Source organism: Palaemon carinicauda, chromosome 11 (assembly GCF_036898095.1).
Source record: "Palaemon carinicauda isolate YSFRI2023 chromosome 11, ASM3689809v2, whole genome shotgun sequence".
In the NCBI taxonomy this organism is placed as follows: domain Eukaryota; kingdom Metazoa; phylum Arthropoda; class Malacostraca; order Decapoda; family Palaemonidae; genus Palaemon; species Palaemon carinicauda.
Genome location: NC_090735.1, coordinates 113025704 through 113051636, shown reverse-complemented (window position 1 = coordinate 113051636; position 25933 = coordinate 113025704). Strand labels below are relative to the sequence as shown.

Here is a 25933-nt window from a genome sequence, read left to right as displayed (position 1 = left end):
AGAATAAACAAAGATTAGTAAACCTGTATATTGTTGCAATTAGTCTGCTTGCACTTAAATGAAGTATAGTGCGTAATTTATATATTAGTAAAGCCTACAAGATCAGGAGAAAATATATTTGTGGAAAAGGGGATTTTTGGGTTGTTTGGGGGTATTTTTTATCATGAGTTTTGGGGATTTGTAGACTAACTCCTCTGGCAACACTGACTTTGTTTGGGTTCGTCGTCGCATTTGTCACTTTTCTTGTCGGAGTGTTCTACGAAATTTGAATACCTATCTGTGAAGATCCTTGAACAAGCCAAACTTAACAATGGGCAAGAATAAGAATCGCAACGAGTTCTACTATTATATGGTAGAAATGAAACCAGAGATAGAAAAACGATTAGGAAGGAAAGTGACGATGAAAGAATTACCCGGGATAGTTCATCCTGAATGGAAAGTACGTAGCCTACTTGTATGCAATTGCTCTCCTACCCTAGGTTATAAGGGAAATATATTATGCTAGGTGGTGGTTTTGAGTTTGTTTCCCTTTAAAGTTTGGACTTTTCATGCGAGCGAAGCGAGCTAATGGCGGAAAAGAACCATTATACAATGTCAAGGAGAATTTTATGACCGGGGGATCGTTCAGACCGTCACACCGGTTTACTATGTGACCTACGTGGCTTGTTAGGTAAGGTTAGGTTAGACCATGTACTAAAACAGCTGGAATTACGTATGGCATATTCGAAAGGTAGGCCACATACTAAACCGACACTGGTATGACGGTCTGAACGATCTCCCGGTCTCAGAATTCTCCTTGGTAATCTGCACATGCGCGAACATTACCGTTTGCCAGTGAATACGAAATTACGAGGTTGATGTTTTATTTTCCTGTAATATTAGCGTGTGCATCTCAACATTACCGCTTGCCAGTACATACGAGCTTGATGTTTCATTTTCATGCGAGCGAAGCGAGCTAATGGCGAAAAAGAACCATTATACAATGGCAAGGAGAATTCTGAGACCGGGGGATCGTTCAGACCGTCACACCGGCTCCTTAATTTCTGGTTTCAATATAGACTAGTGCCATATTATTTAGGATGTTGGCACTGGCATATTTTAATTGATCTTTGCAAATACATAGACTGACGGAAGCTTCTGTTACCACCTTCCTTATAAGTCGTCTACCTCTTGGTAGTTAGGAAAAACGGTAATGTTACTTAATAGCTCCCCTAATAATAATTTTGGGTATAGTTTTACTGTATTACATATTCTCATTTCGAACAGAAAATGTATGTTTTCCTGTAGTTATTATCGTAATTTGACGAAATTTGACCTTCATTTTAACCGCAAACCAACAGAACCAATTTGACTAACTTTAAGCAGCTGAACTGGTTGCTTTTGCTACGGATGAAATGAAGGTGTAAACCGGTTAAAACACGTTATTTTCTACAGAAAACATATTTTCTGTTAAAATGTCATTATATATTATGTTGAAATGATTAAATATAATGACTTCAAATTCCGTGTCACTTCACTCACGTATGAACTGCAAACGCTAACATTAGCAACGTTACCAATGTTACACAGCGTTACCAACATTACGGTGGCATTGCTAACGTTAGCAATGCTACGGTAATATTATCGTGTATTTTAAAGCATTTTTTCATATACCCTTTACACTATATAAAAAAGGTACAAAAGGGTACAGAACCTAACAAACCAACCTAACCTAACCTAACCTAACCTAGAAGTTCCCAGGTCACAAACCCAATATAATGTCTTTTGTTATATATGTTAAAATGTTTAAATATAATGACAAGTTCAAATTCCGTCACTTCACGCGCGTTACGATAACGTTAGCACTATTACGATAACATTAGCAACACTATATATACAGTAATGGTTCTTGTTCCGCCACTGGCTCGCTTACACTCACAGGAAAAAAAACACCAAGCTCGTATGTACTGGCAAGCGGTAATGTTGAGCTGCGCACGCTATAATTAGCAATGTTACTCAAACATGCATTGTTACGATAACATTAGCAACGTTAAATATAATGGGTCTTGTTCCGACACTGACTCGCTTACGTTCACAGGAAAATAAAATAAACTCGTATGCACTGGCAAGGGGTAATGTTGAGCTTCGCACTCTTAACAAAATATAGTAAAACACATTAAAATGATAGAAATTAATGACTTATGACCGCGAAGACGAAACGTGGGGCATGAAGGTGTTGTGACTGTGAGTCTGTGGCGTCTTAACTTCTTTGCCTTAGTTTAGTACTGCACTTGGAACATTGGTATTACATTACGAGATTTAAGAAAATTATCAACATTGGAATTCACCAAAATACTTTCAAGTATGGATTACTGCAGTCGTGACAATTTTCTAAAACTGCCATCGTAAAATGTGCAAAAAGACGTCACTTGAACTAACAAAGACGTGACTTGGACAAAGGTTTCCACGGAAAAGGGTTTGTTGGAAGGTGGGGGTAGGGAAATATTAACCCCCCTGTGCAAACTTTCCATACGTATGGGTTTGTGATTGGTTAACGGAAAAGCAACGAAGTCTACTACAACCGACAATAGAATGACAAAAAATAAATGAAAAACACTGCTAATGTTAGCATGTTACGCTAACATTGCCGCAGCTCTACATTACCTGTTGGCAGTTCTGGTTACCATATTTTTCAGGAGACATAGTCATTGCACTGGCGCCTCCAAAGTTTATCCAGTTATACTGTTTTGTCTTTTCCTCTGTTCATTATACATCCAAGAAGGTAATGTATAGAGAAGAAAAGGCTTGTTTTACCATTATATATCGTTTCCATAGTTTTTCCCACCCAAAACCCTGAGTTCCCACTGGGGTCCCGCATTACTGTAGGATATATATATATATATATATATATATATATATATATATATATATATATATATATATATATATATATATATATATATATATATATATATTTCTGAAACTATTCATTTGCGACGGGAACGAGTGTCATTTTCGATGAGAGAGAAATTTTTTGTATAGAAAAAAGTAGTTTATTTCCTATGGTAGGGTTGCCCTGTAATACAGTAAAATAATACCTAATTTTGATTTGTTCCGTAACTGAATACAAACCACGCTATTTACATGGGGTAATTACTTTGGCCACAGCCGATGACGAGCCATAAAGTTTTAACAAGGGTTTCCTACCCCACCACTAGTTAGCGGGGGGTAGGAAGGGGTAGCTAGCTACCCCTCCCCCCCTCACTCACACCGGTGAAGATCCACTTTACTTTTGGCTTAGAGAGACGACAGACCTGTCAATGCTCTCCTCTCTTTTGACTGCCATAATTTTTGTCTGCTTTTTCTTTGTGTTTGTGTGTGAAGTTGGCCTCTACTCTCCTTTTGCGCACTTGCCCTGGACTTCCCGGCCGCCCTTGTGGGACCTTTATGTCGGCCGTGGAAACGGATCCCCACTCCTTATGCCCCCAGTGTAGGGGCCAACTGTGTAATAGTTCTAATTTGTGCATTGAGTGTAGGGAGTGGTCTACCTCCCAGTGGGAGAGGTTTGCCCGGCGACGTAAGAAGAAGGCTAAGAGGGATCTTTCTCCTTTCGAGGTTTCTCGGAAGAGAGAAAATCCTAAGTCGTCGTCTTCCGCCGCCCATTCCTCCTCCGAAGCTCCTGCCCGCGCGTAGTTCCTGTTACAGCTCCAACGCGACCACGCGTCGTAACGACTCAGCTATTCGCCCCAGAGGTTGCCAAGCCAGCGCACGGGCGCTCACGGCCGCCTCTGGAACCGCGCGAATCTATTGATGATACGATCGCGCTCGACGCTCCCCAATCCCTCCCTGTTCCTGCTTCACGCCCCGTGCCTGTCTTTAAGACAGTGGTGGTGGCGCAACCCCCTCCAGAACGCCCTCGCGCGGCTCGCACCTTGCGACCTCTGAAGCAGTGAACCCCAACGCGACCTGTTCCTGATACGCGCCATACGCGCCCACGATCGCCAGCGCACCTACCGCTTGCACAGGCGAGTAAACCGGTCCAGCCAGACCGTCATCAAACCTCTTGTTCCCAGGTCGCTCGCGACCCTGCTCCCGCACTATCGCGCCCTCGGCCAGTCCTACCGGACACCCGCTCGGGCGCTCCTGTTATCTCTCGCCCTCCGGGGCTGCACCAGATCACTGCGTGCCCGCGTGCCTCCTGTTCCAGCTCGCCGCACACCCACACCATCGCCCACTTGCGCTCGCGTGCATGTTCCCGCTCAGACTTCCGTGCGCCCCCACGGCCACGCTCCCGCTCTGTCTCCAGCGCGCCATCGCTCCTGACCATCCTCCTGCGCACCATCGCGCGCCCGCGGGGGCGGGCGCGCGATTTTCCAGCTCCGTGCCCTTCTCTCGCGCGCGACCCTGATCTGGGCCCGGTATACGAGCCCCAGCGCGATTGCCGGCAGGCGGTTTCTTCTTTGTCGCGTTCCCCTCCCCGCGAGCGCAGACCAGCGCGCTCGAAAGAGGGGGAACGCTCCTCGGACAGGTCTAGGGATTCTTCTCTTGCAACCTGACAGGCGAACCCTTGTGTGTTGACCTCTCTTAGGGAACCATCGATCCCTTTCCTTTCAGAGGGAGTGTCTGACAGCGCTGCTGTCAGTCAGCAGCCCTGGTTTGACACCCTACTCAGAGCTCTCGTGCGGGCTATTAAGCCAACACTCCCTGATTTGGGTCGCGAACCAGCGGCAGCTTCCTCCCCCCTGAAAAGGAAGAGAGGAGTCTCTCCCGTGGATCCTCCTCTGAGGCCTGTGCTGTCCCCGCGTAGATCCTTGCGCAAGGATCCTACTCCCCCTCAGACCTTCTCGCCCTCCCCTGCGGGGGAGGATTACCCCTCCTCAGGGGAGTCGGTTGAGCAGGAATACTCCCCCATCGCACCAATGGTGGATGTTCCTCCTCTTCCTGAGAGGTCTCCTCGTCCCAAGGTGGAGAAGGACTTGCCCCCTTCGCTTTTAGAGTCCTGCATCCCTCCCAGGAGGGAACCTAAGGACTCTAAGACGATTCCAAAATCGTCTTCTAGGATCAGTCAGGAGCAGCCCAGAGCCGTAGAGGATGCCCACGTTTCCCCCCAGGAACAGCCTCTGGGGTCCGGAGACTTCGCTGCAAGTCCGTCAGGAGGCAAGCACCAGGAGTCAGAACACGCGTTCTGGCAGGTCCTGACTCTCATAAGGAACCTTAATGGGATTCCAAACCCTGAGGTCCCACCTCGTGAGGGTAAGGACACGGTCCTGGATCGCGTCTACGGCACTCAGAAGCCCTCTAGAGCCAGCGCAGCATTGCCCTGGTCCCAAGGGATAAAGAGCGCCAGAGATCGAGGGCCAGCTCGCGGAGCTTGCCTCCTCCAGTAGATCCAGTGCCGGAAATAAGCTCCTCCCTCCTCCTCGTGTCCATCAGAGGAGGTACTTTGAAGTCCTTGAGGAGTCTGCGCTGAGCCTTCCCTTACATCACTCCGTGGAAGGACTCGCAGGGGGAGTCCCTCTTAAGAGGCTCTCCAACCGGCACGTATCCTCCTCAGCCACTGAGATCCAGAGCCAGGAGAAGGTCATCAAGTGCGCTATGCAAGCCACTTCATGGCTCGACATCTGGCTGGGGTCTCTGGGCATCCTGGTGCAGTCCGAGGATCTCTCCAAGGAAAGCACCAGGAAGGCGCTGGAAACTTTTCTCCTTTCGGGCACTCGGACCATCGAGTTCCTGTCCCACCAAGTCTCGAGCTTGTGGGCCAACACGATCCTCAAACGCAGGGAGGCTGTTGTCGAGAGGTTCCACCATAAGGTTCCCAGCGCCGAGTCGAGCAGGCTCAGACACACTTCCGTCCTCGGTAAGAGCTTGTTTGAGCCTAAGCATGTGGAGCTCTCTGCCGAGAGGTGGAGGAAATCCAACCAGGATTCCCTCATCCATAGGGCCCTAACATCGAGGCCCTATAAGCCTCTGGCGGTTCAGCAGCCCCGTCCCGTCAAGGATACGAAGAAGACTACCGTAGCAGCGAAGCCCAAGGTGTCTAAGCCCTTTCCTGCCAAGGGCAGGGGGGGGAAAAAGTCCTCCAGGGGAGGCAAGAACCTTAGAGACTCCGGCCTCGGCCGGAAGCACTAGGATTGGCATTCCCCCCGCGTGTCCACCAGTGGGGGGATGCCTGCAGAGTTGCGCAGCAAGGTGGCAGCAACTCGGGGCGGATGCCTGGACGGTCTCCGTGATATCCCTAGGGTATCGCGTCCCGTTCACAGCATCTCTCCCTCCCCTGACAGCGAATCCAGTGTCGTTGAGCTATTTGCCATGGGATTGGCAAAAGGGCAGGCCCTTCGGGCCGAAGTCCAGACCATGTTGGAGAAGGACGCTCTCCAGGAGGTCGTGTACGGGTCCCCAGGCTTCTACAGTCGACTCTTTCTTGTGAGAAAGGTGTCTGGAAGCTGGAGACCAGTCATCGACCTCTCGACACTGAATGGGTTTGTCAAGCAGACTCCGTTCAGTATGGAGACGGCAGACACGGTCAGACTTGCAGTGAGACCACGAGACTTCATGTGCACACTGGATCTGAAGGACGCGTACTTCCAGATCCCAATCCATCCGTCTTCAAGGAAGTACCTGAGATTTTGCCTAGACAACAAGATCTACCAGTTCAAGGTGCTGTGTTTCGGTCTCTCCACAGCTCCTCAGGTGTTCACCAGAGTCTTCACCATCATCTCTTCATGGGCTCACAGGATCGGCATCCGTCTCCTCCGTTACCTGGACGACTGGCTGATCCTGGCAGACTCGGAGGCATCCCTTCTTCGCCACCGAGACAAGCTCCTCGAAGTTTGCCAGGATCTGGGGATCGTGGTAAACCTCAAGAAGTCCTCTCTGCAGCCCTCTCAGAAACTGGTATATCTAGGCATGGTCATAGACACCAATCTCCATAAAGCCTTCCCATCAGACGAAAGGATAGCAAGGCTGAGGAAGGTTGCGAAACCTTTCCTCAATCGAGAAGAACTCCCAGCCCAATCGTGGCTTCATCTCCTCGGCCACCTCTCCTCCCTGACCCGTCTCGTCCCCAACAGTCGCCTCAGGATGAGACCCCTTCAGTGGCGACTCAAGTCTCGGTGGAGTCAAGGACTCGACTCCCTGGACATCCTGATCCCCACGGGATCTGCGGAACGAGCGGACCTCAGATGATGGGTGGCATACAAGAACCTGCGAAAGGGAGTGGATCTTCTCGTCTCTACCCAGGATTTGATGCTGTTTTTGGACGCATCAAACAAGGGGTGGGGTGCCCATGTTCTGAACCACAGGGCCTCAGGCCTGTGGTCAGAATCAGAAAAGTACCTTCACATAAACCTGCTAGAGATGAAGGCCGTTTTCCTGGCCCTTCAAAAGTTCCACCAAGTCCTGGCGGGCCACTCCGTGGTGGTGATGAGCGACAACACTACGGTGGTGGCTTACATCAACAAGCAGGGAGGTACCTTTTCGGAACAGCTGTCCCATCTTGCAGTAGAGATCCTGAGATGGTCCGAAGCCCACTCGATATCACTTGCGGCTCGCTTCATTCCAGGCAAGAGGAATGTGCTCGCCGACAGTCTGAGCAGAGCGACGCAGATAGTGAGTACTGAGTTGTCTTTGGATCCTCGTATAGCCAACAATGTCCTGACTTTGTGGGGTTCCCCGACTGTGGACCTGTTCGCTACAGCGTTGAACACCAAGCTTCCGCTGTACTGCTCCCCAGTCCCGGACCCCAAGGCCTTCTGGCAAGATGCCTTCCAACAACGGTGGGACAACATCGACGTTTACGCCTTTCCCCCGTTCTGTCAGATGAGGAGAGTCCTCAACAAGACCAGAACATCGGTCAACCTCTCGATGACCTTGATAGCTCCGCTATGGCATCACGCGAAATGGTTTCCGGACCTTATGCAGCTCCTCACGGAGATCCCGAGGGAGCTCCCTCCACGTCATGAGCTACTCAAACAACCACACTTCAACATCTTTCACAAAGCCGTAGCTTCGCTTCGACTTCACGCCTGGAGACTATCCAGCATCTCCTCAAAGAGAGGGGATTTTTGCAACAAGTTGCAGAAAGGATGTCTGGCCACCTGCGAAGGTCATCCGCAGGAGTCTACCAGGCGAAGTGGAGAGTTTTCTGTGGTTGGTGCCGTGGAAGGGGTCTCTCTCCCCTCGATGTCACTTTACCAGCAATAGCGGAGTTCCTTGTGTATCTGCGGGAAGAAATGCGCCTTTCAGTCTCGGCAATGAAAGGCTATCGCTCAGCCTTAAGTCTTGCCTTCAGGCTCAAAGGAATGGACATTTCCTCCTCGCTGGAACACTGTCTTCTCATACGGAGTTACGAACTTATCTGCCCTCAGTCGGAAGTGAGACCTCCTTGGAACGTGGTTCGGGTTCTCAGGTCTCTTAAGAGGCCTCCCTACGAACCATTACGCCAGGCTTCTGATCGCCACCTTACCTGGAAGACGGTGTTCCTGCTAGCTCTGGCCTCGGCCAAGCGAGTCAGCGAACTGCATGGTCTCTCCTACGACGTCGCCCGTTCAAGGGGATGGGGGGAGGTAACGTTTGGCTTCGTCCCTGAGTTTGTTGCTAAGACTCAGAACCCGGGAGTGTAGGACCCTAGGTTCGACTCTTTCCAGGTCTCGAGTCTTCGTTCTGTAACAGATGACCCAGACCATCTCCTACTGTGCCCAGTCAGGAGTCTGAGGTTGTATCTTTAAAGAACAGTTGCAGTCCGCCCCCAGGTGCAGAACTTGTTCGTTAGTACCGGGGAAACGAAGAGGAGGGTCACCAGGAATACCATCTCGGCCTGGATCCGCAAGGTGATCCACCTGGCCTGGAGTTCGGACCCTCCTCCGTCACGGCGCCCTAGGGCGCATGATGTCGGGGCGTTGCTACGTCCCTGGCCTTCAAGAAGAACTTTTCGGTGACGCAGGTCCTGCAAGCTGGGGTCTGGATGCGTCAGACCACCTTCACGGCCCACTACCTGCAAGACTTCACACACAGACGGCTCGATACATTTTCTATCGGCCCTGTGGTGGCTGCACAACAGCTGGTCTAACCTCAGGCTCCTAATTGGACAAGTAGCAGAGGGTTGAGGGCATTGTTACCCGGTTTTAGTCTGTGTGAATGAAAAGATTTGTCTGGCCCTTTTCTTTTCTTCATCCTCTCCTCCCTTGGAGAAAAATAGCATCCTGGGTCCTTTGCACAGCTGACCTCGAACCTCTGCAGGTAAGCCATGCTTCCTTTTGTTCCTAGTAGTAAGTTGTAATACTGTCATGTCCCCATACCCTGACGAGGTGGTATTGGGTAGTCCTAGCCTAGATTTCCTTCTAAAGAACTCCATGTCAACTTCCTAGGACATGTCACTGCTCACCTTCACACACGACTTACGTAGGCCGCAGCAGCTCCTCAGCTGTCTGCGAGGCCAGTATGGCAGGGGACTTACCTCCCTTCCTAAGGATTAAGTCACCCCATGTAAATAGCGTGGTTTGTATTCAGTTACGGAACAAATGACAAATTCGTAGATAATTTGTATTTTTCCTAACGATACAAACCTTAGCTATTTACAGTAATGTGCCCGCCAGCCCTGTCCCCCAAGATAAGTCCTACCTCTAAGTAAATTGGATCTTCACCGGTGTGTGTGTGAGGGGGAAGGGGTAGCTAGCTACCCCTCCCTACCCCCCGCTAACTAGCGGTGGGGTAGGAAACCCTTGTTAAAACTTTAAGGCTCGTCATCAGCTGTCGCCAAAGTAATTACCCCATGAAAATAGCTAAGGTTTGTATCATTAGGAAAAATACAAATTATCTATGAATTTGTCATTTTTTTCTGATGAATTACTTAGTGCTTTATTTAAAGCTGACTTTTTTTTTTCTTTTCCGGAGGAACAGTATTTTACCCTATTTGTTAACTTTTCCAATCTTGTCAGACCCCCAATTGGAAATCAGGGTTTTTGGTGGGGAATGAATTGACGAATCCGTTTTAACATACGAATAATGGCACATGTAGAATTTGCATTCAGCGAGGCCACCAACTAACCTAAACAAACCACCTAAACAAACCACCTAAACTGACCTAGTAGCCATATCCTTACCTATTTGAGGGAGCTTTCCCTCTCCCTTGCGACACCCCCTAATACAGCCATATTAAATATTAAGATAGCCTAAAAACCTTTGTGTACTTACGCTACTTAGGTTGAAGGGTAAATGTGAGCTTCACCTTTACAACTTGATACCCTACGTATAATAACCTCATGAATGAATGAGCACCAATCATTTATAGTTTTGTGAGAAATTCTTACTTCATTTTCAATAAAGTTATAACTAAATTTAACACCAATATAATTATATGCAAGTAACAAATGAGATTCTATATGTAGATGACTTTTCAAACTAAATTCCCTTTAAAAGTGATGAAAAAAGACTACACCTTTTTTCACTTGTTTTTCAATACAACATGCCTTCTGTCACACCCAAATACTTTTTTCTTAATATCAAGTCTGCACTTAGAACCACAGGTGGGGCAAATAGTGTCGCTTTCACTTTTTATAACACCGTGATCCTGTCCCTACTTTATTAATCTTTCGATGTTACCACAATAAAGCAAAACAAAATGTTTATAATTTAGTTAACAATTGAGACAAGAACTTGGGAGAAAATCCACAGAAATCTATGTCAAAGTAGATAGTAAAGGAGAAGCCACACCAGTAAAGTGAAAAGTGTCGAAGACTGTTAGTTTCCTAGTAAAACTGTCGCCTGTTTGGGTGTTCAAGTCCTGTGATTCTAGTTTTGTTAAAATTCTAGTCCTAGGTAAAATGTGGATAATCATGATTGGCGAAAAACTATGCCGGTTAGGTGATGTCTTGCTACGTAAATTACAGTCGACGATGTAATAATGACATAATCTATGTTTTTAACAAACAAACGAGAGTTCAGTCTGAAGAGGAATTTGATAGTTATGAAGTCGAGTGACGGTTTTGTTCAGGGAGGTCAAATTCAATTTTGATTTTTAAAGCACTTCAGTACCTAGTACCACCGCTTAGATTTATACAGTACTGTATATCAAATGAAACCTTGGACTTTCCTCTCTCTTGGGAAAGTGCTTAGATTTGGTAACATGCTGGCAGAGCTATTGTATAGCATTACAGGAAAAACAGGTAAAAATAGTTTCAACCAAACTCGAATATCCAATCTGAAAATGTATGTTTTCTGGCTTAGTGTGCTTCCAACACATTTGACCTGTATTTTTGCTGCAAATAATCAGATTTAGAGATAGAGGACCCCTTAATGACTACATTAATGGGGCTCCACAGTGGGAAATCTGTTTTTTGGGATGGGAAATGACAGAAAATAAGTAAAACGAGAGCAGCTCTTTAACCTAAACACATCGGTCATCGTAATAAAAAGTTACTGTAATCAAAATGGAATAATGTTAATGAAATGCGAATACTGGAGGTTGTTGGTGAAAATATAGAAGGGAGCAATTAGCTGTTTGGAGAAAATAAGGCTGGTGTGTAATGTATTTTATGGAGTTTTGAATGATTTTGATAGATTCCTGGCGAAATCCATTTTTATTGAGTTTTGGGAGTCGACTACCATAACTGTAAAGCTATGGCTATGTTATGGGTATGGTCATCAATTACATTTGAAACTCATCAGAATTTAGTGTAGTTGTTTAATTGTGTTTATATTTTAATTAACTTTTTAAAATGTTATCTGTCTGTCATCATCATAAAAGTAATCTTAATAAAACTGTTACAATAATCAAAACAGAACAACTAATGAAGCAAAGTCAAAACGCTGGAGCTTTTGTTTTCCAGGACTTCCGGACACATAAAAAATGGGGATTTACATCCCATTTTTGATGGAGTCATTTGTAAGTGTTCAATCATTGTATTATAAATACCTCGTTACCTAATTGAGCTAATAATTTATTGGCTTTTACTCTGCCGTATGCTCGCTTCACTCGCATTTAAAGATTATCTTGCTGCTCCTATGTTCTGGCAAGAAGAAAATGTTTCGCTACGCTCTTTAGACCCAGGGACAAGTATTTTGGTGTAAATTATCATTATTCCGTAAATGACATACAAACCACGCTATTTAATATGGGTAATTACTTTCGGCGTAGCTAAAACGGCGAGCCATTAGAATTTTAACGAGGGTTTACTACCCCACCCGCTAGTTAGCGGGGTGTAGGGAGGGTCGCTTGCTTCCCCCCCCCCCCCCCCTCACACACACCTGTGCTTAAGCTCACTTTGCACTCGGCTCGGGTGGTAGTCGGACGTGTCCGCTTTCACCCTCGCCTTCCTGACCGCCATTTAATGCGTTTTGCTTTTCCTTTTACAGGTGTGCATGAAGTTGGCCTCTGCTATGCGAAAGTGTCCTGGATTACACGACCGCCCTTGTGGCACGTTTATGTTAGCGGTCGATACGGACCCTCACACCCTTTATCCTTATTTTAGGGGCCAGCGGTGTGATAGAAATAAAGTGTGTGGTGAGTGTAGGGAGTGGTCTACCTCCCAGTGGGAGAGGTTTTCTCGGCGACAGAAGAAGTCCAGATGGGATATTTCTCCTTCGAAGGTTTCTTTGAAAGGAGAAAATCCCAAGGGCTTTTCTTCCGTGGCCCAAACCTCCTCCGAAGCTCCCGCTCGATCGGTGTCTTCCGAGAAATTGTCGAGTGGTAGCGTGGGCCATAGTTCTGTTGCCTGATCTCGGGGTTTGGGAGAGGGAGTTGCCTCCTATAGCGAGGCAGCTCCTCCTCCTCCCCCGGGGGAGGATTTTTATATTCACGTGTCTAATGATGATTTGTTTCATCTTTTGGCTTCCTTGGGGCTTGAGTGTTCGCCCTCCAAGGAAGCCTTGTTTGACATGATCCGGTTGGGGGCCACTGTCAAACAATCTCCGGCTTTGGCAGAGGTTGATCCTCTGTCTATCGTCGACGTTGTGGTGGCAGAGGCTTCCGATGCGGTATCTCAGACTTCTGCTCGTGATGATCCTGTTGTAGCTGAAGGCTTAGGTCCTCCCTCTGCTCATCCTTCGAGGGAGGAATTAAGTCCAACGGTCTCCTGCCGGTGATTCTCCCCCTCGGGGGAGTTCACTCACAGAGACTCCTCTTCGGAGGACTGCTGATGCTTAGCCCACTGACCCCACTACCCCCAGAGGGCGCATAAGGCGTAAAGCCTGCCTTCCTATTCGCCGTAGAGGCCTTCCTTCACCTCGCAAGGGTGTGAGGAGGCGCCTCTTCGGTTCATCGTCTCCGCAGTCCGCCGCAGAGGAACCTTGCCATCGTTCTCCGACTCTCCCAGCTACAACCCTGGACCTCTCTGCAGATCGTTTGCGATCTGTTATATCCCAATTGTAGGCTACTTGGTGGAATACTGAAGAAATAATACTGTGACGGCACTGAGTAAGGGTGTGAACTCAGTCGTTTCCAATCTGCCTTTGAGTTCACACCCTTACTCGGCGCCGTACCAACCGTGTTTCACACAATTGTACATAATTCCTTTTGTATATATTATGCTTGTATCTTCGCTCTTCCCTCGCACTAAAACGAACAAAAAAATAGACAGGAATTTTCATGTTCGATTTAGTGCGAGGGAAGAGCGAAGATACAAGCATAATATATACAAAAGGAATTATGTACAATTGTGTGAAACACGGTTGGTACAATACCGTTGTCCTTAAACCTTCTTTATTTTCTTTAGCCGAAGTTACAGTAATTCTGTTAATACAATATCTATATTCAGACTCTCGAGATAAGTATTTACATAACCAGAGGTAAATGTTAACTGCTCTTTGGTAAATGATCAACAACCCAATATACTAACATATTTATAAAACTGGTCTATTTTAAACAAGCACTTTGTTACATTACTAATAACAGCCAGTTATACTCTCTTGTTCTATTATAGATAGATATATATGTAAGGTATATCATAATTCCCGGGGGGACCTTTTTTTTTTTTTTTTTTTTTTTTTTGTATCAGATAACATAGGTATGTACATGTATTTACATTTTATCCAAAATCTGAATAGTGCTGTTAACAAAAAAAAAAAAAAAAAAAAATTTTCCTCTATAAAAACTTAGTAAAGAATATTATGTATTAATATTCAAAACCAAAGTCTGGTACTCAAACAGGCATAACATAAGATACTTCACAAAGACATGCTATGACATTATTACATAATTTTGTACTGCACCAGACATCGGGCAAAACCAATTTTGAATAGCTAATGCAGGTATGATCTAAGCAGTAAAAGTGTTGATACTCCTTTCCTTGCTTTTCAGTCTTGTTAATTAACATGATCCCTCCATCTTTGTATTTCACAAGATTATCCTTGTTACTTGCAAACTTAAATTTATTTTCCTGCATTATCATTTCAAGATCTTCATTCCATTTGCATTCTTTTGTTAGAACATCTGCAATCATGTCTTTCTTTCCATCCAGCCAACTGTAAGACTCAATACAGCCCTCAGTCAACATGTCTTTGATCTCCTGTATGCTGTTCCTGAGAAGTCTTTCCTCAACCTGCTCGGTACCTCAGCAGATTCTAGCAGGGGTATTGAATCTGTGAACAATTTGATTGGAATTTTCTTTCCATACTGACCAAATAATAACTGTTCAATCTGACTCGCAAAAAACTGACTGTTATCAATAATCGTAGTCATACTTCTGGTTTCAGCCGCCTTTGCATAATGACATACCTTCTGGATAGTCTTTGACTTCCAGTAAATAGGGACCACACGTCCATTTCTCTTACTTCCTAGTAAAATCAGATTGCCACTTATGCTTCTCTCATGTGTATCAAAGGAAGCATCTGTAAATCCATATAGCTTCAAATATTCTTTTTTATCAACTCTTGTAAATTCTACTTTATTTGGCCTCTCATTTATCCTATCAATCACAAAATTTACCTTTTTAAGATCTTTCAATGTAGCACTACTATTTTTCTTGGACATCTGCAATGCTGTTATAGAAAGTTCAGGTCTTGTATTGGCTGCTAACCAGCTAAACTTTCCTACATACTTGCGAAATACTTTCAGTTCCTGACTAGTCAAAGGTTCACCAGCTTTTCCTTTCCTGATATCTTCCACTTTCTCAAGACTCCTCGCATAATCATCCATTGAGATTGTTATTCCAGTTTCTGTTTTGATGATATCTATCCCTGTGAACCGAAATTTATTCTTTTCTATCTTTGAAACCTGTAATTTTTCTTTACACAAGTCTGTTACTTTCTTTACAAATTCTTTTGTACCAGCTATCGAAAAGTCATCTACATGAGTAAGTATCATACCAATCAGATTTCCTTCACTCTGCTGATAGTAGTATGCCTCATCTCCACTCACAGTCTTCAGACCACCTTCCTTAAAAATCTGCTGAACTTTCAGCCAAAATTTTCTACTGGCATCATCCAATCCATATAATGGTTTTCTGAGTTTCCAAATAATGTTTTCTTTTTTCAAATCCTTTGGAGGTTCTACAAATACATTCCTGTTAAGTATGTTTGACTGCAAAAATGCTGCTTTGATGTCAATAGACTGAAGCTCAAAATTCTCATTTGCAGCCAAGGACAAGAAGACTTTCATGCTTTCACGCATAGCTGTTGGTGAATCAGCTTGGGGTTTTTCTTTCTCATGAAATCCCTTGGCGACAATTCTCCCTTTGTAATCAGGTTTTTGTCCGTCATGCTTCTCCTTTTTCGTGATCACCCATCTGCTGCCTATCTTTTCTTGCCCTACATCTTCCACCTCTTCAAAAGTGTCAAAATGTAACAAATTTTCATATTCTTTCTTCTTTTCTTCTAACACTTCTGGCATCTTGTGATATTTAACAGGTAATTCCACTACATAACTTGTTATTTCCTCACAAAAACACTGTTTTTTCTGAAGTCAACCAGAATGCTCCAATGAAATCCTTCTCAGTCTCTTCATCATCTTGAGATCTTGTCTTCATTCTTAGATTACTGGCCGGAGGATCCACTGATATTTTCTCTTCTCCTGCCATTTTAGGAGTAGAGTCCACTGCTTTTGCTTCGTTGCTTACTTCTCTAGAAATTTCCGTAAATATTTCTTTGAGAGCAAAGTTGTACTTTACAACTGGCTACTTTCTTTAAATCGCCATTCGCCCATATGTAAACATCTCTTCCTCTGTGTGTGAAAACCTTTACTGGACCACACCAGGCTTTTTTCATTTTTTCTTGGTAAAATACCATATCCCTCTCTTTGTAAATTGTTATTAAATTTATTGTTTTGCTGTTGTGAAGCCCTTTTCTGCTTTGAAGAATATTCAGCTTCCCTGAATTGCTTGGTGATCATGTGATGTCTCTCGATCATTAACTTCACATTCTCACTGTCAAACATTGACTCAGTGGCGACATTTCCTGTAGAAATTCCAGGTATTGTTACAGCCTTTCCTGTCACCAATTGCATAGGGTTATACTGTATCCTAAAATACTGGTGTTTGTATTATGAGTCCAAGCAGCCATCTCTACAGCTTTCTTTAAAGCAATTTTCTTATCTGCCTCTCGAATTTTCTTCACTGTCATATCTGCAGAATAATGGTTACGTTCGTTTATTCCATTGCTCCAGGGTGAGTAATTTGGACCAAATTTTACTTCAAAACCTAGTTTTGAAGCAAACTCGTTAACTTCGTGGTTCTTAAACTCTGGTCCGTTATCTGCCCAGTATCCTTGAGAAGGGAACCCAAACCTCCAGTTCCATGCTGTGTTGAGAGATTCAACCACTGACTCGCCGGTTTTATCCTTCAAAACAGCTCCTTGAATAAATCTGGTGAAGGAACAGATCATCCATAATACATAAGTCTCTCCATAATGTTTTAAGTCCATTGTTACAATCTGATTAAAATCAGAAACTATTGGTAATGCAACTTTAGGAGTGCCCTGGGATCTCTTGCATTTTTTACATATATTGCAGTTTTCACACACTTCTTTTATTGTTTCTCGCATTTTCTCATTAAGTTTTCCTGCATTCCTATATGCATGAAGTAGTTGATTTTCATTCTTGTGGTTGGTTACTTCATGAATCTTTTTCACCTTCTCATAACTCTCTATATCTACTTCTTTCTTCAAGTAAAATACAGTGGCGTCTGTAGTCCAAAATGCTCTATCCTCATACAGCTGAAGAACCATATGACCTCCTGCAGTATACATACATTCGAACTCACGGGTTGTGTCGTCGTTGATTGTCACTTTATCTCTATGCATACTCAGATCCATTTTTCATTTTTTCATAGTATTTCTACCACACAACAATGGCACATTTTCAGCATCCAGCACAAAAGCTCCAAGCAAAATCCTTCTGAAAGTATCAGATTTTTCAGATTCCTTTATTGTTATTTGTATTTCTATAATTTCCTTACTTTCATATATTCTACTTGAACCAAATCTGAATTTTTGGAAACATCTCCTTTTATGCAAATTTTCTTTCTTAATACCATTCTTCTAAAGATATTTTTCTAGCCAACTTTTTCCAACTAAGCTACTTGGACAACCAGTATCCAGAATCAGAGCTCCTACTTCGGTACCTTCTTTAGCAAACATTACATCGCTGATATCTACATCAATGATATCTGATACTTCTTCCATACTTACAGAATTCACATTCTTTCCTTTCTTCAACATTTCTTCAATCTTTTCCAAGATTTTTGCTACATTTTCTTCGACCTTAATCATTCTTTCTGTCAAATTTTGCTGCTGTTTCCGATCATTTGACACAGATCTACTATTAAAAGATGATCTTCCAGTTGAAAATGGCCTACCATTGGAGTATTGTCTAAAACTGGACGACTGCCTCGAAGATGATCCTGGTCTTGATGGTGTCCGCGAGGGAGCTCTCCAGACTGAGTCCTCCAAAATCCTGGATTAGAATCTGATCTACGAAATCTATGAAAATCAGGCTTTGCTTAAAATTTTGCCATCTTTGCCATCTACTTCTATTTTCGCCATAGTGAACCGAAGACAAATTCTCAGATGATCCTGAAAATTTAGTTCTAATATTTCTATTATTTTCGATTTTTAACTTTCTGTATTCGATCTTTAGAAGGTTAAAAACTTCATTGTCTTCTCTAGGTCTCCTATCAGTTCCATCATGTGTCTCCATAGCATCCATCAGTCTTCTTTTCTCTTCTGCATTAATATTCCCCCGATCATATGCTTTCTCTGTACATAACATCCATTTTTAATTTAATTTTTCTTAAACACCAGGGGAATTTTCAGGGTAACCTTCAGCTTAAATTTTCGAAATTTTTAAATTTGAAAAATATTAACTTAATATATCTTTAGAAAATAATAAGAAAAAAAAATACACGCATACTAGAGGTCTCGTAAATTTTCTTGGGTGTAAAACTTCTCACTCAGAATGTTCTTTGAAGCTTCAACTTATGTCAACCAGCGTCAACTTTTCAATAGAAGAAATAATACTGGTAATATAAGTAATACCTCTTGTTGTCTTCTTCCTACATGAGGAACCTTACACTCCGCATATCATCTTAGGGGGAGCTTTTTGGCGGGAAAAGTTCAAGTTCCTTGGTTCTTCTAAACATAGCTGATGGTTGACCCCTCCACCCCCTTGGTAAGGGTGTTTTACTCCATGTTTTCTGGCATTTTAGATTTTACAAAAATTTTCACAAAACTTTCGGATCTTATTAATCACAAGAAAACACTTGTTAATCTCGATGTCCAGGTCCGAGATTCGATGACGTCTCTGCTACCATTTGTTATATCCCAATTGTACTTGGTGGAATACTGAAGAGATAATACCGTTGTCCTTAAACCTTCTTTATTTTCTTTAGCCGAAGTTACAGTAATCCTGTTAATACAATATCTATATACAGACTCTCGAGTTAAGTATTTACATAACCAGAGGTAAATGTTAACTGCTCTTTGGTAAATGATCAACAACCCAATATACTAACATATTTATAAAACTGGTCTATTTTAAACAAGCACTTTGTTACATTACTAATAACAGCCAGTTATACTCTCTTGTTCTATTATAAATAAATGTATATGTAAGGTATATCACGATCTCCTTTGGTGGAAGGTCGTCCTTACAAAGGACACGCCGACCTTCCACCCGTCAGACCTGCTGACCTACCGTCGCCGTTCCTGGCTGCTGACGCGCTGTGGGCACCAACGCATTCTGTTGTAAAACAAGCAACGGTTTCTTCGGGGCATCAAGCGCGTATGTGCAAGTTGGTGCATACGTCGCTTACGCGCCAGCGCTCTCCTGCGCACCAACGCTCACCTGCGCGTCAGTGCTCCTGCGCGCAAGCGCTCTTCGACGGAAGAAGTTCCTGTTGAAGCGCGCCAGCGCTCGCCTGCGCGCCAGTGCTCACCTGCGCGCCAGCGCTCTCCGGATAGCCAGAGCGCTTCTGCGCGCCTTCAACCTGCTGCGCGCCTTCGTTCTCCTGCGCGCCAGCACTCGCCTACACGCTGGTGCTCTTCTGCGCGCCATCGATCTCTTGCGCGCCCTCAATCTTCGGATCTAGGCGCAGTAGGGAAAATTAATTTCTTCCCTTGCTCGCCAGCGCTCACCAACGCGCCATCGTTCTCAGCCTGCGTGCCATCCCTCACCAACGCGCCTTCGCGCGCAGTCTCCGATTCGCGCCCACGGCCATCGCCATAGCTTGATGTGTGCTCATGTGCGCCCGCGCGCATGCTCCCAATGGTATAGCCCGCACAGGCTCTTCGGCCGGATCCTGCGCGTCCGCGAACATTGACCTTCGCGCGCGCAAGTGCTTAACCTTCCTTCAGCGCACCCTCTGCCTTCTCCAGCTCGTGCCATCGCTCGCCCGCGCACACCCTCGCCATCGCCCTCTCGCGCCAACAGTCTCCCGCGCACAACCCAGGGCATTTCCCATCGCGCGAGCGCCAGCACACTCCCCAGTGCGATCAGCAAACACACACACCGCACGATCAGCCCCCCCCTCCCGATCAGTGCGCACACAACCCCCCCCCTCCCGATCAGCACGCACACCCCTCCCCCCGTGCGATCAGCGCCCCCTCCCCCTCGCGCGATCGGCGCGCGCACCCCCCTGCGTGATTAGCACACACACTCCTCCCCCCCGCGCGATCAGCACACACACACACACACACACACACACACACACACACACACACACACACACACACACACACACACACACACACTCTCCTCCCCCCCGCGCGATCAGCACACACACACACTCCTCCCCCCCGCGCGATCAGCACACACACACACTCCTCCCCCCCGCGCGATCAGCACACACACACACACCCTCCTCCCCCCCGCGTGATCAGCACACACACACACTCCTCCCCCCCGCGCGATCAGCACACACACACACACACACACACACACACACCCCCCCGCGCGATCAGCACACACACACTCTTCCCCCCCGCACGATCAGCACACACACACTCCTCCCCCCCGCACGATCAGCACACACACACACTCCTTTCCCCCCCCCCGCACTATCAGCACACTCACACTCCTTTCCCCCCCCCCGCACGATCAGCACACACACTCCCATCAGGATGCCTGAAAACTTTAAATCAATCAATCCCCACCCGCGCGATCAGCACACACACACCCCTCCCCCCCCACGCGATCAGCACACACACCCCCCTCCCCCCACGCGATCAGCACACACACCCCTTCCCCCCGCGCGATCAGCACACACCCCTCCCCCCGCACGATCAGCACACACCCCTCCCCCCGCACGATCAGCACACACCCCTCCCCCCGCACGATCAGCACACACCCCTCCCCCCCGCGCGGTCAGCACACACACCCCTCCCCCCGCGCGATCAGCACACACACACACCCCTCCCCCCACGCGATCAGCACACACACACACCCCTCCCCCCACGCGATCAGCACACACACACCCCTCCCCCCACGCGATCAGCGCACACACCCCTCCCCCCACGCGATCAGCACACACACCCCTCCCCCCCACGCGATCAGCACACACACCCCTCCCCCCCGCGCGATCAGCACATACCCCTCCCCCCCGCGCGGTCAGCACACACATCCATCCCCCCACGCGATCAGCACACACACACCCCTCCCCCCGCGCGATCAGCACACACACCCCTCCCCCCCGCGCGATCAGCACACACACCCCTCCCCCCCGCGCGATCAGCACACACACCCCTCCCCCCCGCGCGATCAGCACACACACCCCTCCCCCCCGCGCGATCAGCACACACACCCCTCCCCCCCGCGCGATCAGCACACACCCCTCCCCCCCGCGCGATCAGCACACACCCCTCCCCCCGCGCGATCAGCACACACCCCTCCCCCCCGCACGGTCAGCACACACACACCCCTTCCCCCCACGCGATCAGCACACACACCCCTCCTCCCCCCACGCGATCAGCACACACACCCCTCCTCCCCACGCGATCAGCACACACCCCTCCTCCCCACGCGATCAGCACACACCCCTCCCTCTCGCGCGATCAGCACACACCCCTCCCCCCGCGTGGTCAGCACACACACCCCTGGCACGATCAGCACACACACACACACACACACCGCGATCAGCACACACACACACCGCGCAATCAGTACGCACACACCGCGCGATCAGTACGCACACACCGCAATCAGCACACACACTCACACCGCGATCAGCGCACACACGCTCACACCGCGATCAGCGCACGCACACATGCACCCCGCGCGATCAGCGCACACACACATGCACCCCGCGCGATCAGCGCACACACACATGCACCCCGCGCGATCAGCGCACACACACACACGCACCCCGCGCGATCAGCGCACACACACGCACCCCGCGCGATCAGGGCACACACGCACCCCGCGCGGTCAGCGCACACACACGCACCCCGCGCGGTCAGCGCACACACACGCACCCCGCGCGTTCAGCGCACACACACCCCGCGCGATCAGCGCACACACACCCCGCGCGATCAGCGCACACACACCCCGCGCGATCAGCGCACACACACCCCGCGCGTTCAGCGCGCACACGCATGCACGATCAGCACACACACACCCCCGCGCGATCAGCACACACACACCCTGCGCGATCAGCACGCACGCACGCACGCACGCACGATCAGCGCACACACACGCACGCACGCACGATCAGCACACACACACCCCGTGCGATCAGCACACACACACCCCGCGCAATCAGCACACACACACACGCACGCACGATCATCACGCACACACGATCAGCACACACACGCACGCACGATCAGCACACACACGCATGCACGCACGCACGATCAGCACACACGCACGCACGATCAGCACACTCATGCACGCACGCACGATCAGCACGCACGCACGCACGATCAGCACACACATGCACGCACGCACGCACGCACGCACGCACGATCAGCACACACATGCACGCACGCACGCACGCACGCACGCACGATCAGCACACACATGCACGCACGCACGCACGATCAACACACACTAAGCACTCACGCACGCACGATCAGCACACACACACGCACACCCCCGCGCGATCAGCACACACACACGCACACCCCCGCGCGATCAGCACACACACACACACACACGATCAGCACACGCACACCCCTGCGCGATCAGCACACGCACACCCCTGCGCGATCAGCACACGCACACCCCGCGCGATCAGCACACACACAACCCCCCCCGTGCGATCAGCACTCACACAATCCCCCCGTGATCAGCACGCACACACACCACACCCACCCCCTGCGCGATCAGCACGCACACACACCAAACCCCCCCCCTGCGAGATCAGCACGCACACACACCACACCCCCCCTGCGCGATCAGCGCGCACACACACATACCCACGCGATCAGCGCACTCCCCCCCACGCGAACAGCGCACTCCCCCCCACGCGAACAGCGCACTCCCCCCCCACGCGAACAGCGCACTCCCCCCCACGCGAACAGTGCACTCCCCCCACGCGATCAGCACACACCCCCCCTCGCTATCAGCACACACAAACACCCCCCACGCGATCAGCACCCCCCCCACACAATCAGCACCCCCCCACGCGATCAGCACCCCCCCTACGCGATCAGCACCCCCCACGCGATCAGCACCCCCCCTACGCGATCAGCACACACACACCCCTCCCCCCACGCGATCAGCACACACACACCCCTCCCCCCCGCGCGATCAGCACACACACCCCTCCCCCCGCGCGATCAGCACATACCCCTCCCCCCGCGCGGTCAGCACACACATCCCTCCCCCCGCGCGATCAGCACACACACACCCCTCCCCCCGCGCGATCAGCACACACACCCCTCCCCCCCGCGCGATCAGCACACACCCCTCCCCCCCCCGCGCGATCAGCACACACCCCTCCCCCCCCGCGCGATCAGCACACACCCCTCCCCCCCACACGGTCAGCACACACACCACTCCTCACCACGCGATCAGCACACACCCCTCTCTCTCGCGCGATCAGCACACACCCCTCCCCCCGCGTGGTCAGCACACACACCCCTGGCACGATCAGCACACACACACCGCGATCAGCACACACGCACACCACGCGATCAGCACGCACACCGCGCGATCAGCACGCACACCGCGCGATCAGCACGCACACCGCGCGATCAGCACGCACACCGCGCGATCAGCACGCACACCGCGCGATCAGCACGCACACCGCGCGATCAGCACGCACACCGCGCGATCAGCACGCACACCGCGCGATCAGCACGCACACCGCGCGATCAGCACGCACACCGCGCGATCAGCACGCACACCGCGCGATCAGCACGCACACCGCGCGATCAGCACGCACACCGCGCGATCAGCACGCACACCGCGCGATCAGCACGCACACCGCGCGATCAGCACGCACACCGCGCGATCAGCACGCACACCGCGCGATCAGCACGCACACCGCGCGATCAGCACGCACACCGCGCGATCAGCACGCACACCGCGCGATCAGCACGCACACCGCGCGATCAGCACGCACACCGCGCGATCAGCACGCACACCGCGCGATCAGCACGCACACCGCGCGATCAGCACGCACACCGCGCGATCAGCACGCACACCGCGCGATCAGCACGCACACCGCGCGATCAGCACGCACACCGCGCGATCAGCACGCACACCGCGCGATCAGCACGCACACCGCGCGATCAGCACGCACACTCACAGCACGCACACTCACAGCACGCACACTCACAGCACGCACACTCACAGCACGCACACTCACAGCACACACACTCACAGCACACACACTCACACCGCGATCAGCGCACACACACTCACACCGCGATCAGCGCACACACACACGCACCCCGCGCGATCAGCGCACACACACACGCACCCCGCGCGATCAGCGCACACACACACGCACCCCGCGCGATCAGGGCACACACACACGCACCCCGCGCGGTCAGCGCACACACACACGCACCCCGCGCGATCAGCGCACACACCCCGCGCGTTCAGCGCACACACCCCGCGCGTTCAGCGCACACACCCCGCGCGATCAGCGCGCACACACCCCGCGCGATCAGCACACACACACCCCGCGCGTTCAGCACACACACACCCCGCGCGATCAGCACACACGCACGCACGCACGATCAACACACACGCACGCACGCACGATCAGCACACACACACCCCGCGCGATCAGCACACACACACCCCGCGCAATCAGCACACACACACACACGCACGCACGATCATCACGCACACACGATCAGCACACACACGCACGCACGATCAGCACGATCAGCACACACACGCACGCACGCACGCACGATCAGCACACACGCACGCACGCACGATCAGCACACACATGCACGCACGCACGCACGATCAGCACACACATGCACGCACGCACGCACGATCAGCACACACGTGCACGCACGCACGCACGCACGATCAGCACACACGTGCACGCACGCACGCACGCACGATCAGCACACACGTGCACGCACGCACGCACGCACGATCAGCACACGTGCACGCACGCACGCACGATCAGCACACACATGCACGCACGCACGCACGTACGATCAGCACACACTAAGCACTCACGCACGCACGATCAGCACACACACACGCACACCCCCGCGCGATCAGCACACACACACACGATCAGCACACGCACACCCCTGCGCGATCAGCACACGCACACCCCGCGCGATCAGCACACACACAACCCCCCCCCCCCGTGCGATCAGCACTCACACAATCCCCCCGTGATCAGCACGCACACACACCACACCCACCCCCTGCGCGATCAGCACGCACACACACCAAACCCCCCCCTGCGCGATCAGCACCCACACACACCACACCCCCCCCTGCACGATCAGCGCGCACACACACATACCCACGCGATCAGCGCACTCCCCCCCCACGAGAACAGCGCACTCCCCCCCACGCGAACAGCGCACTCCCCCCCACGCAAACAGCGCACTCCCCCCACGAGATCAGCACACACACCCCCCACGCGATCAGCACACACCCCCCCCTCGGTATCAGCACACACAAACACCCCCCACGCGATCAGCACCCCCCCACGCAATCAGCACCCCCCCACGCAATCAGCACCCCCCCCCCACGCGATCAGCACTCACAAACACCCCCCACACGATCAGCACCCCTCTCACGCGCGAGGCTGCAGGACAACGCACGGCCAGGGTATCGTCACCTCCTTACCTCCCCCCCCCCCCCCCCCCCCCCCCCCGCAAGCGCAGAATAGCGGGCTCGCCGGCAGGGGGAAGGTTCCGGAAAGGTCCAGGTACTTTTCTTCTCTTTCATCATCTTTTCAGGCGAACCCTCCTTTGGTAACTCTTAGGGATCGGTCGATTCCCTTCCCTCCAGAGGGAGTTTCTGACAGCGCAGTCGTCAGTCAGCCGCCTTGGTTTGGGACCCTGGTCAGAGCAGTCATGCAGGCCTTTAAGTCTGTTCTCT

General features: G+C 49.9%; 1 protein-coding gene across 1 annotated transcript in view; it reads left to right on the top strand.

Moving 5' to 3' along the window:
- Positions 1-208: 208 nt before the first annotated feature.
- Positions 209-25933, top strand: part of LOC137650123 (protein maelstrom homolog) — a 418726-nt gene continuing 393001 nt past the window's right edge. Inside the window, exon 1 of the mRNA XM_068383256.1 lies at positions 209-439. Within this exon, the coding sequence (XP_068239357.1) occupies positions 311-439 (129 nt within the window). The 5' untranslated portion in view covers positions 209-310. The remainder of the gene's footprint in view (positions 440-25933) is intronic.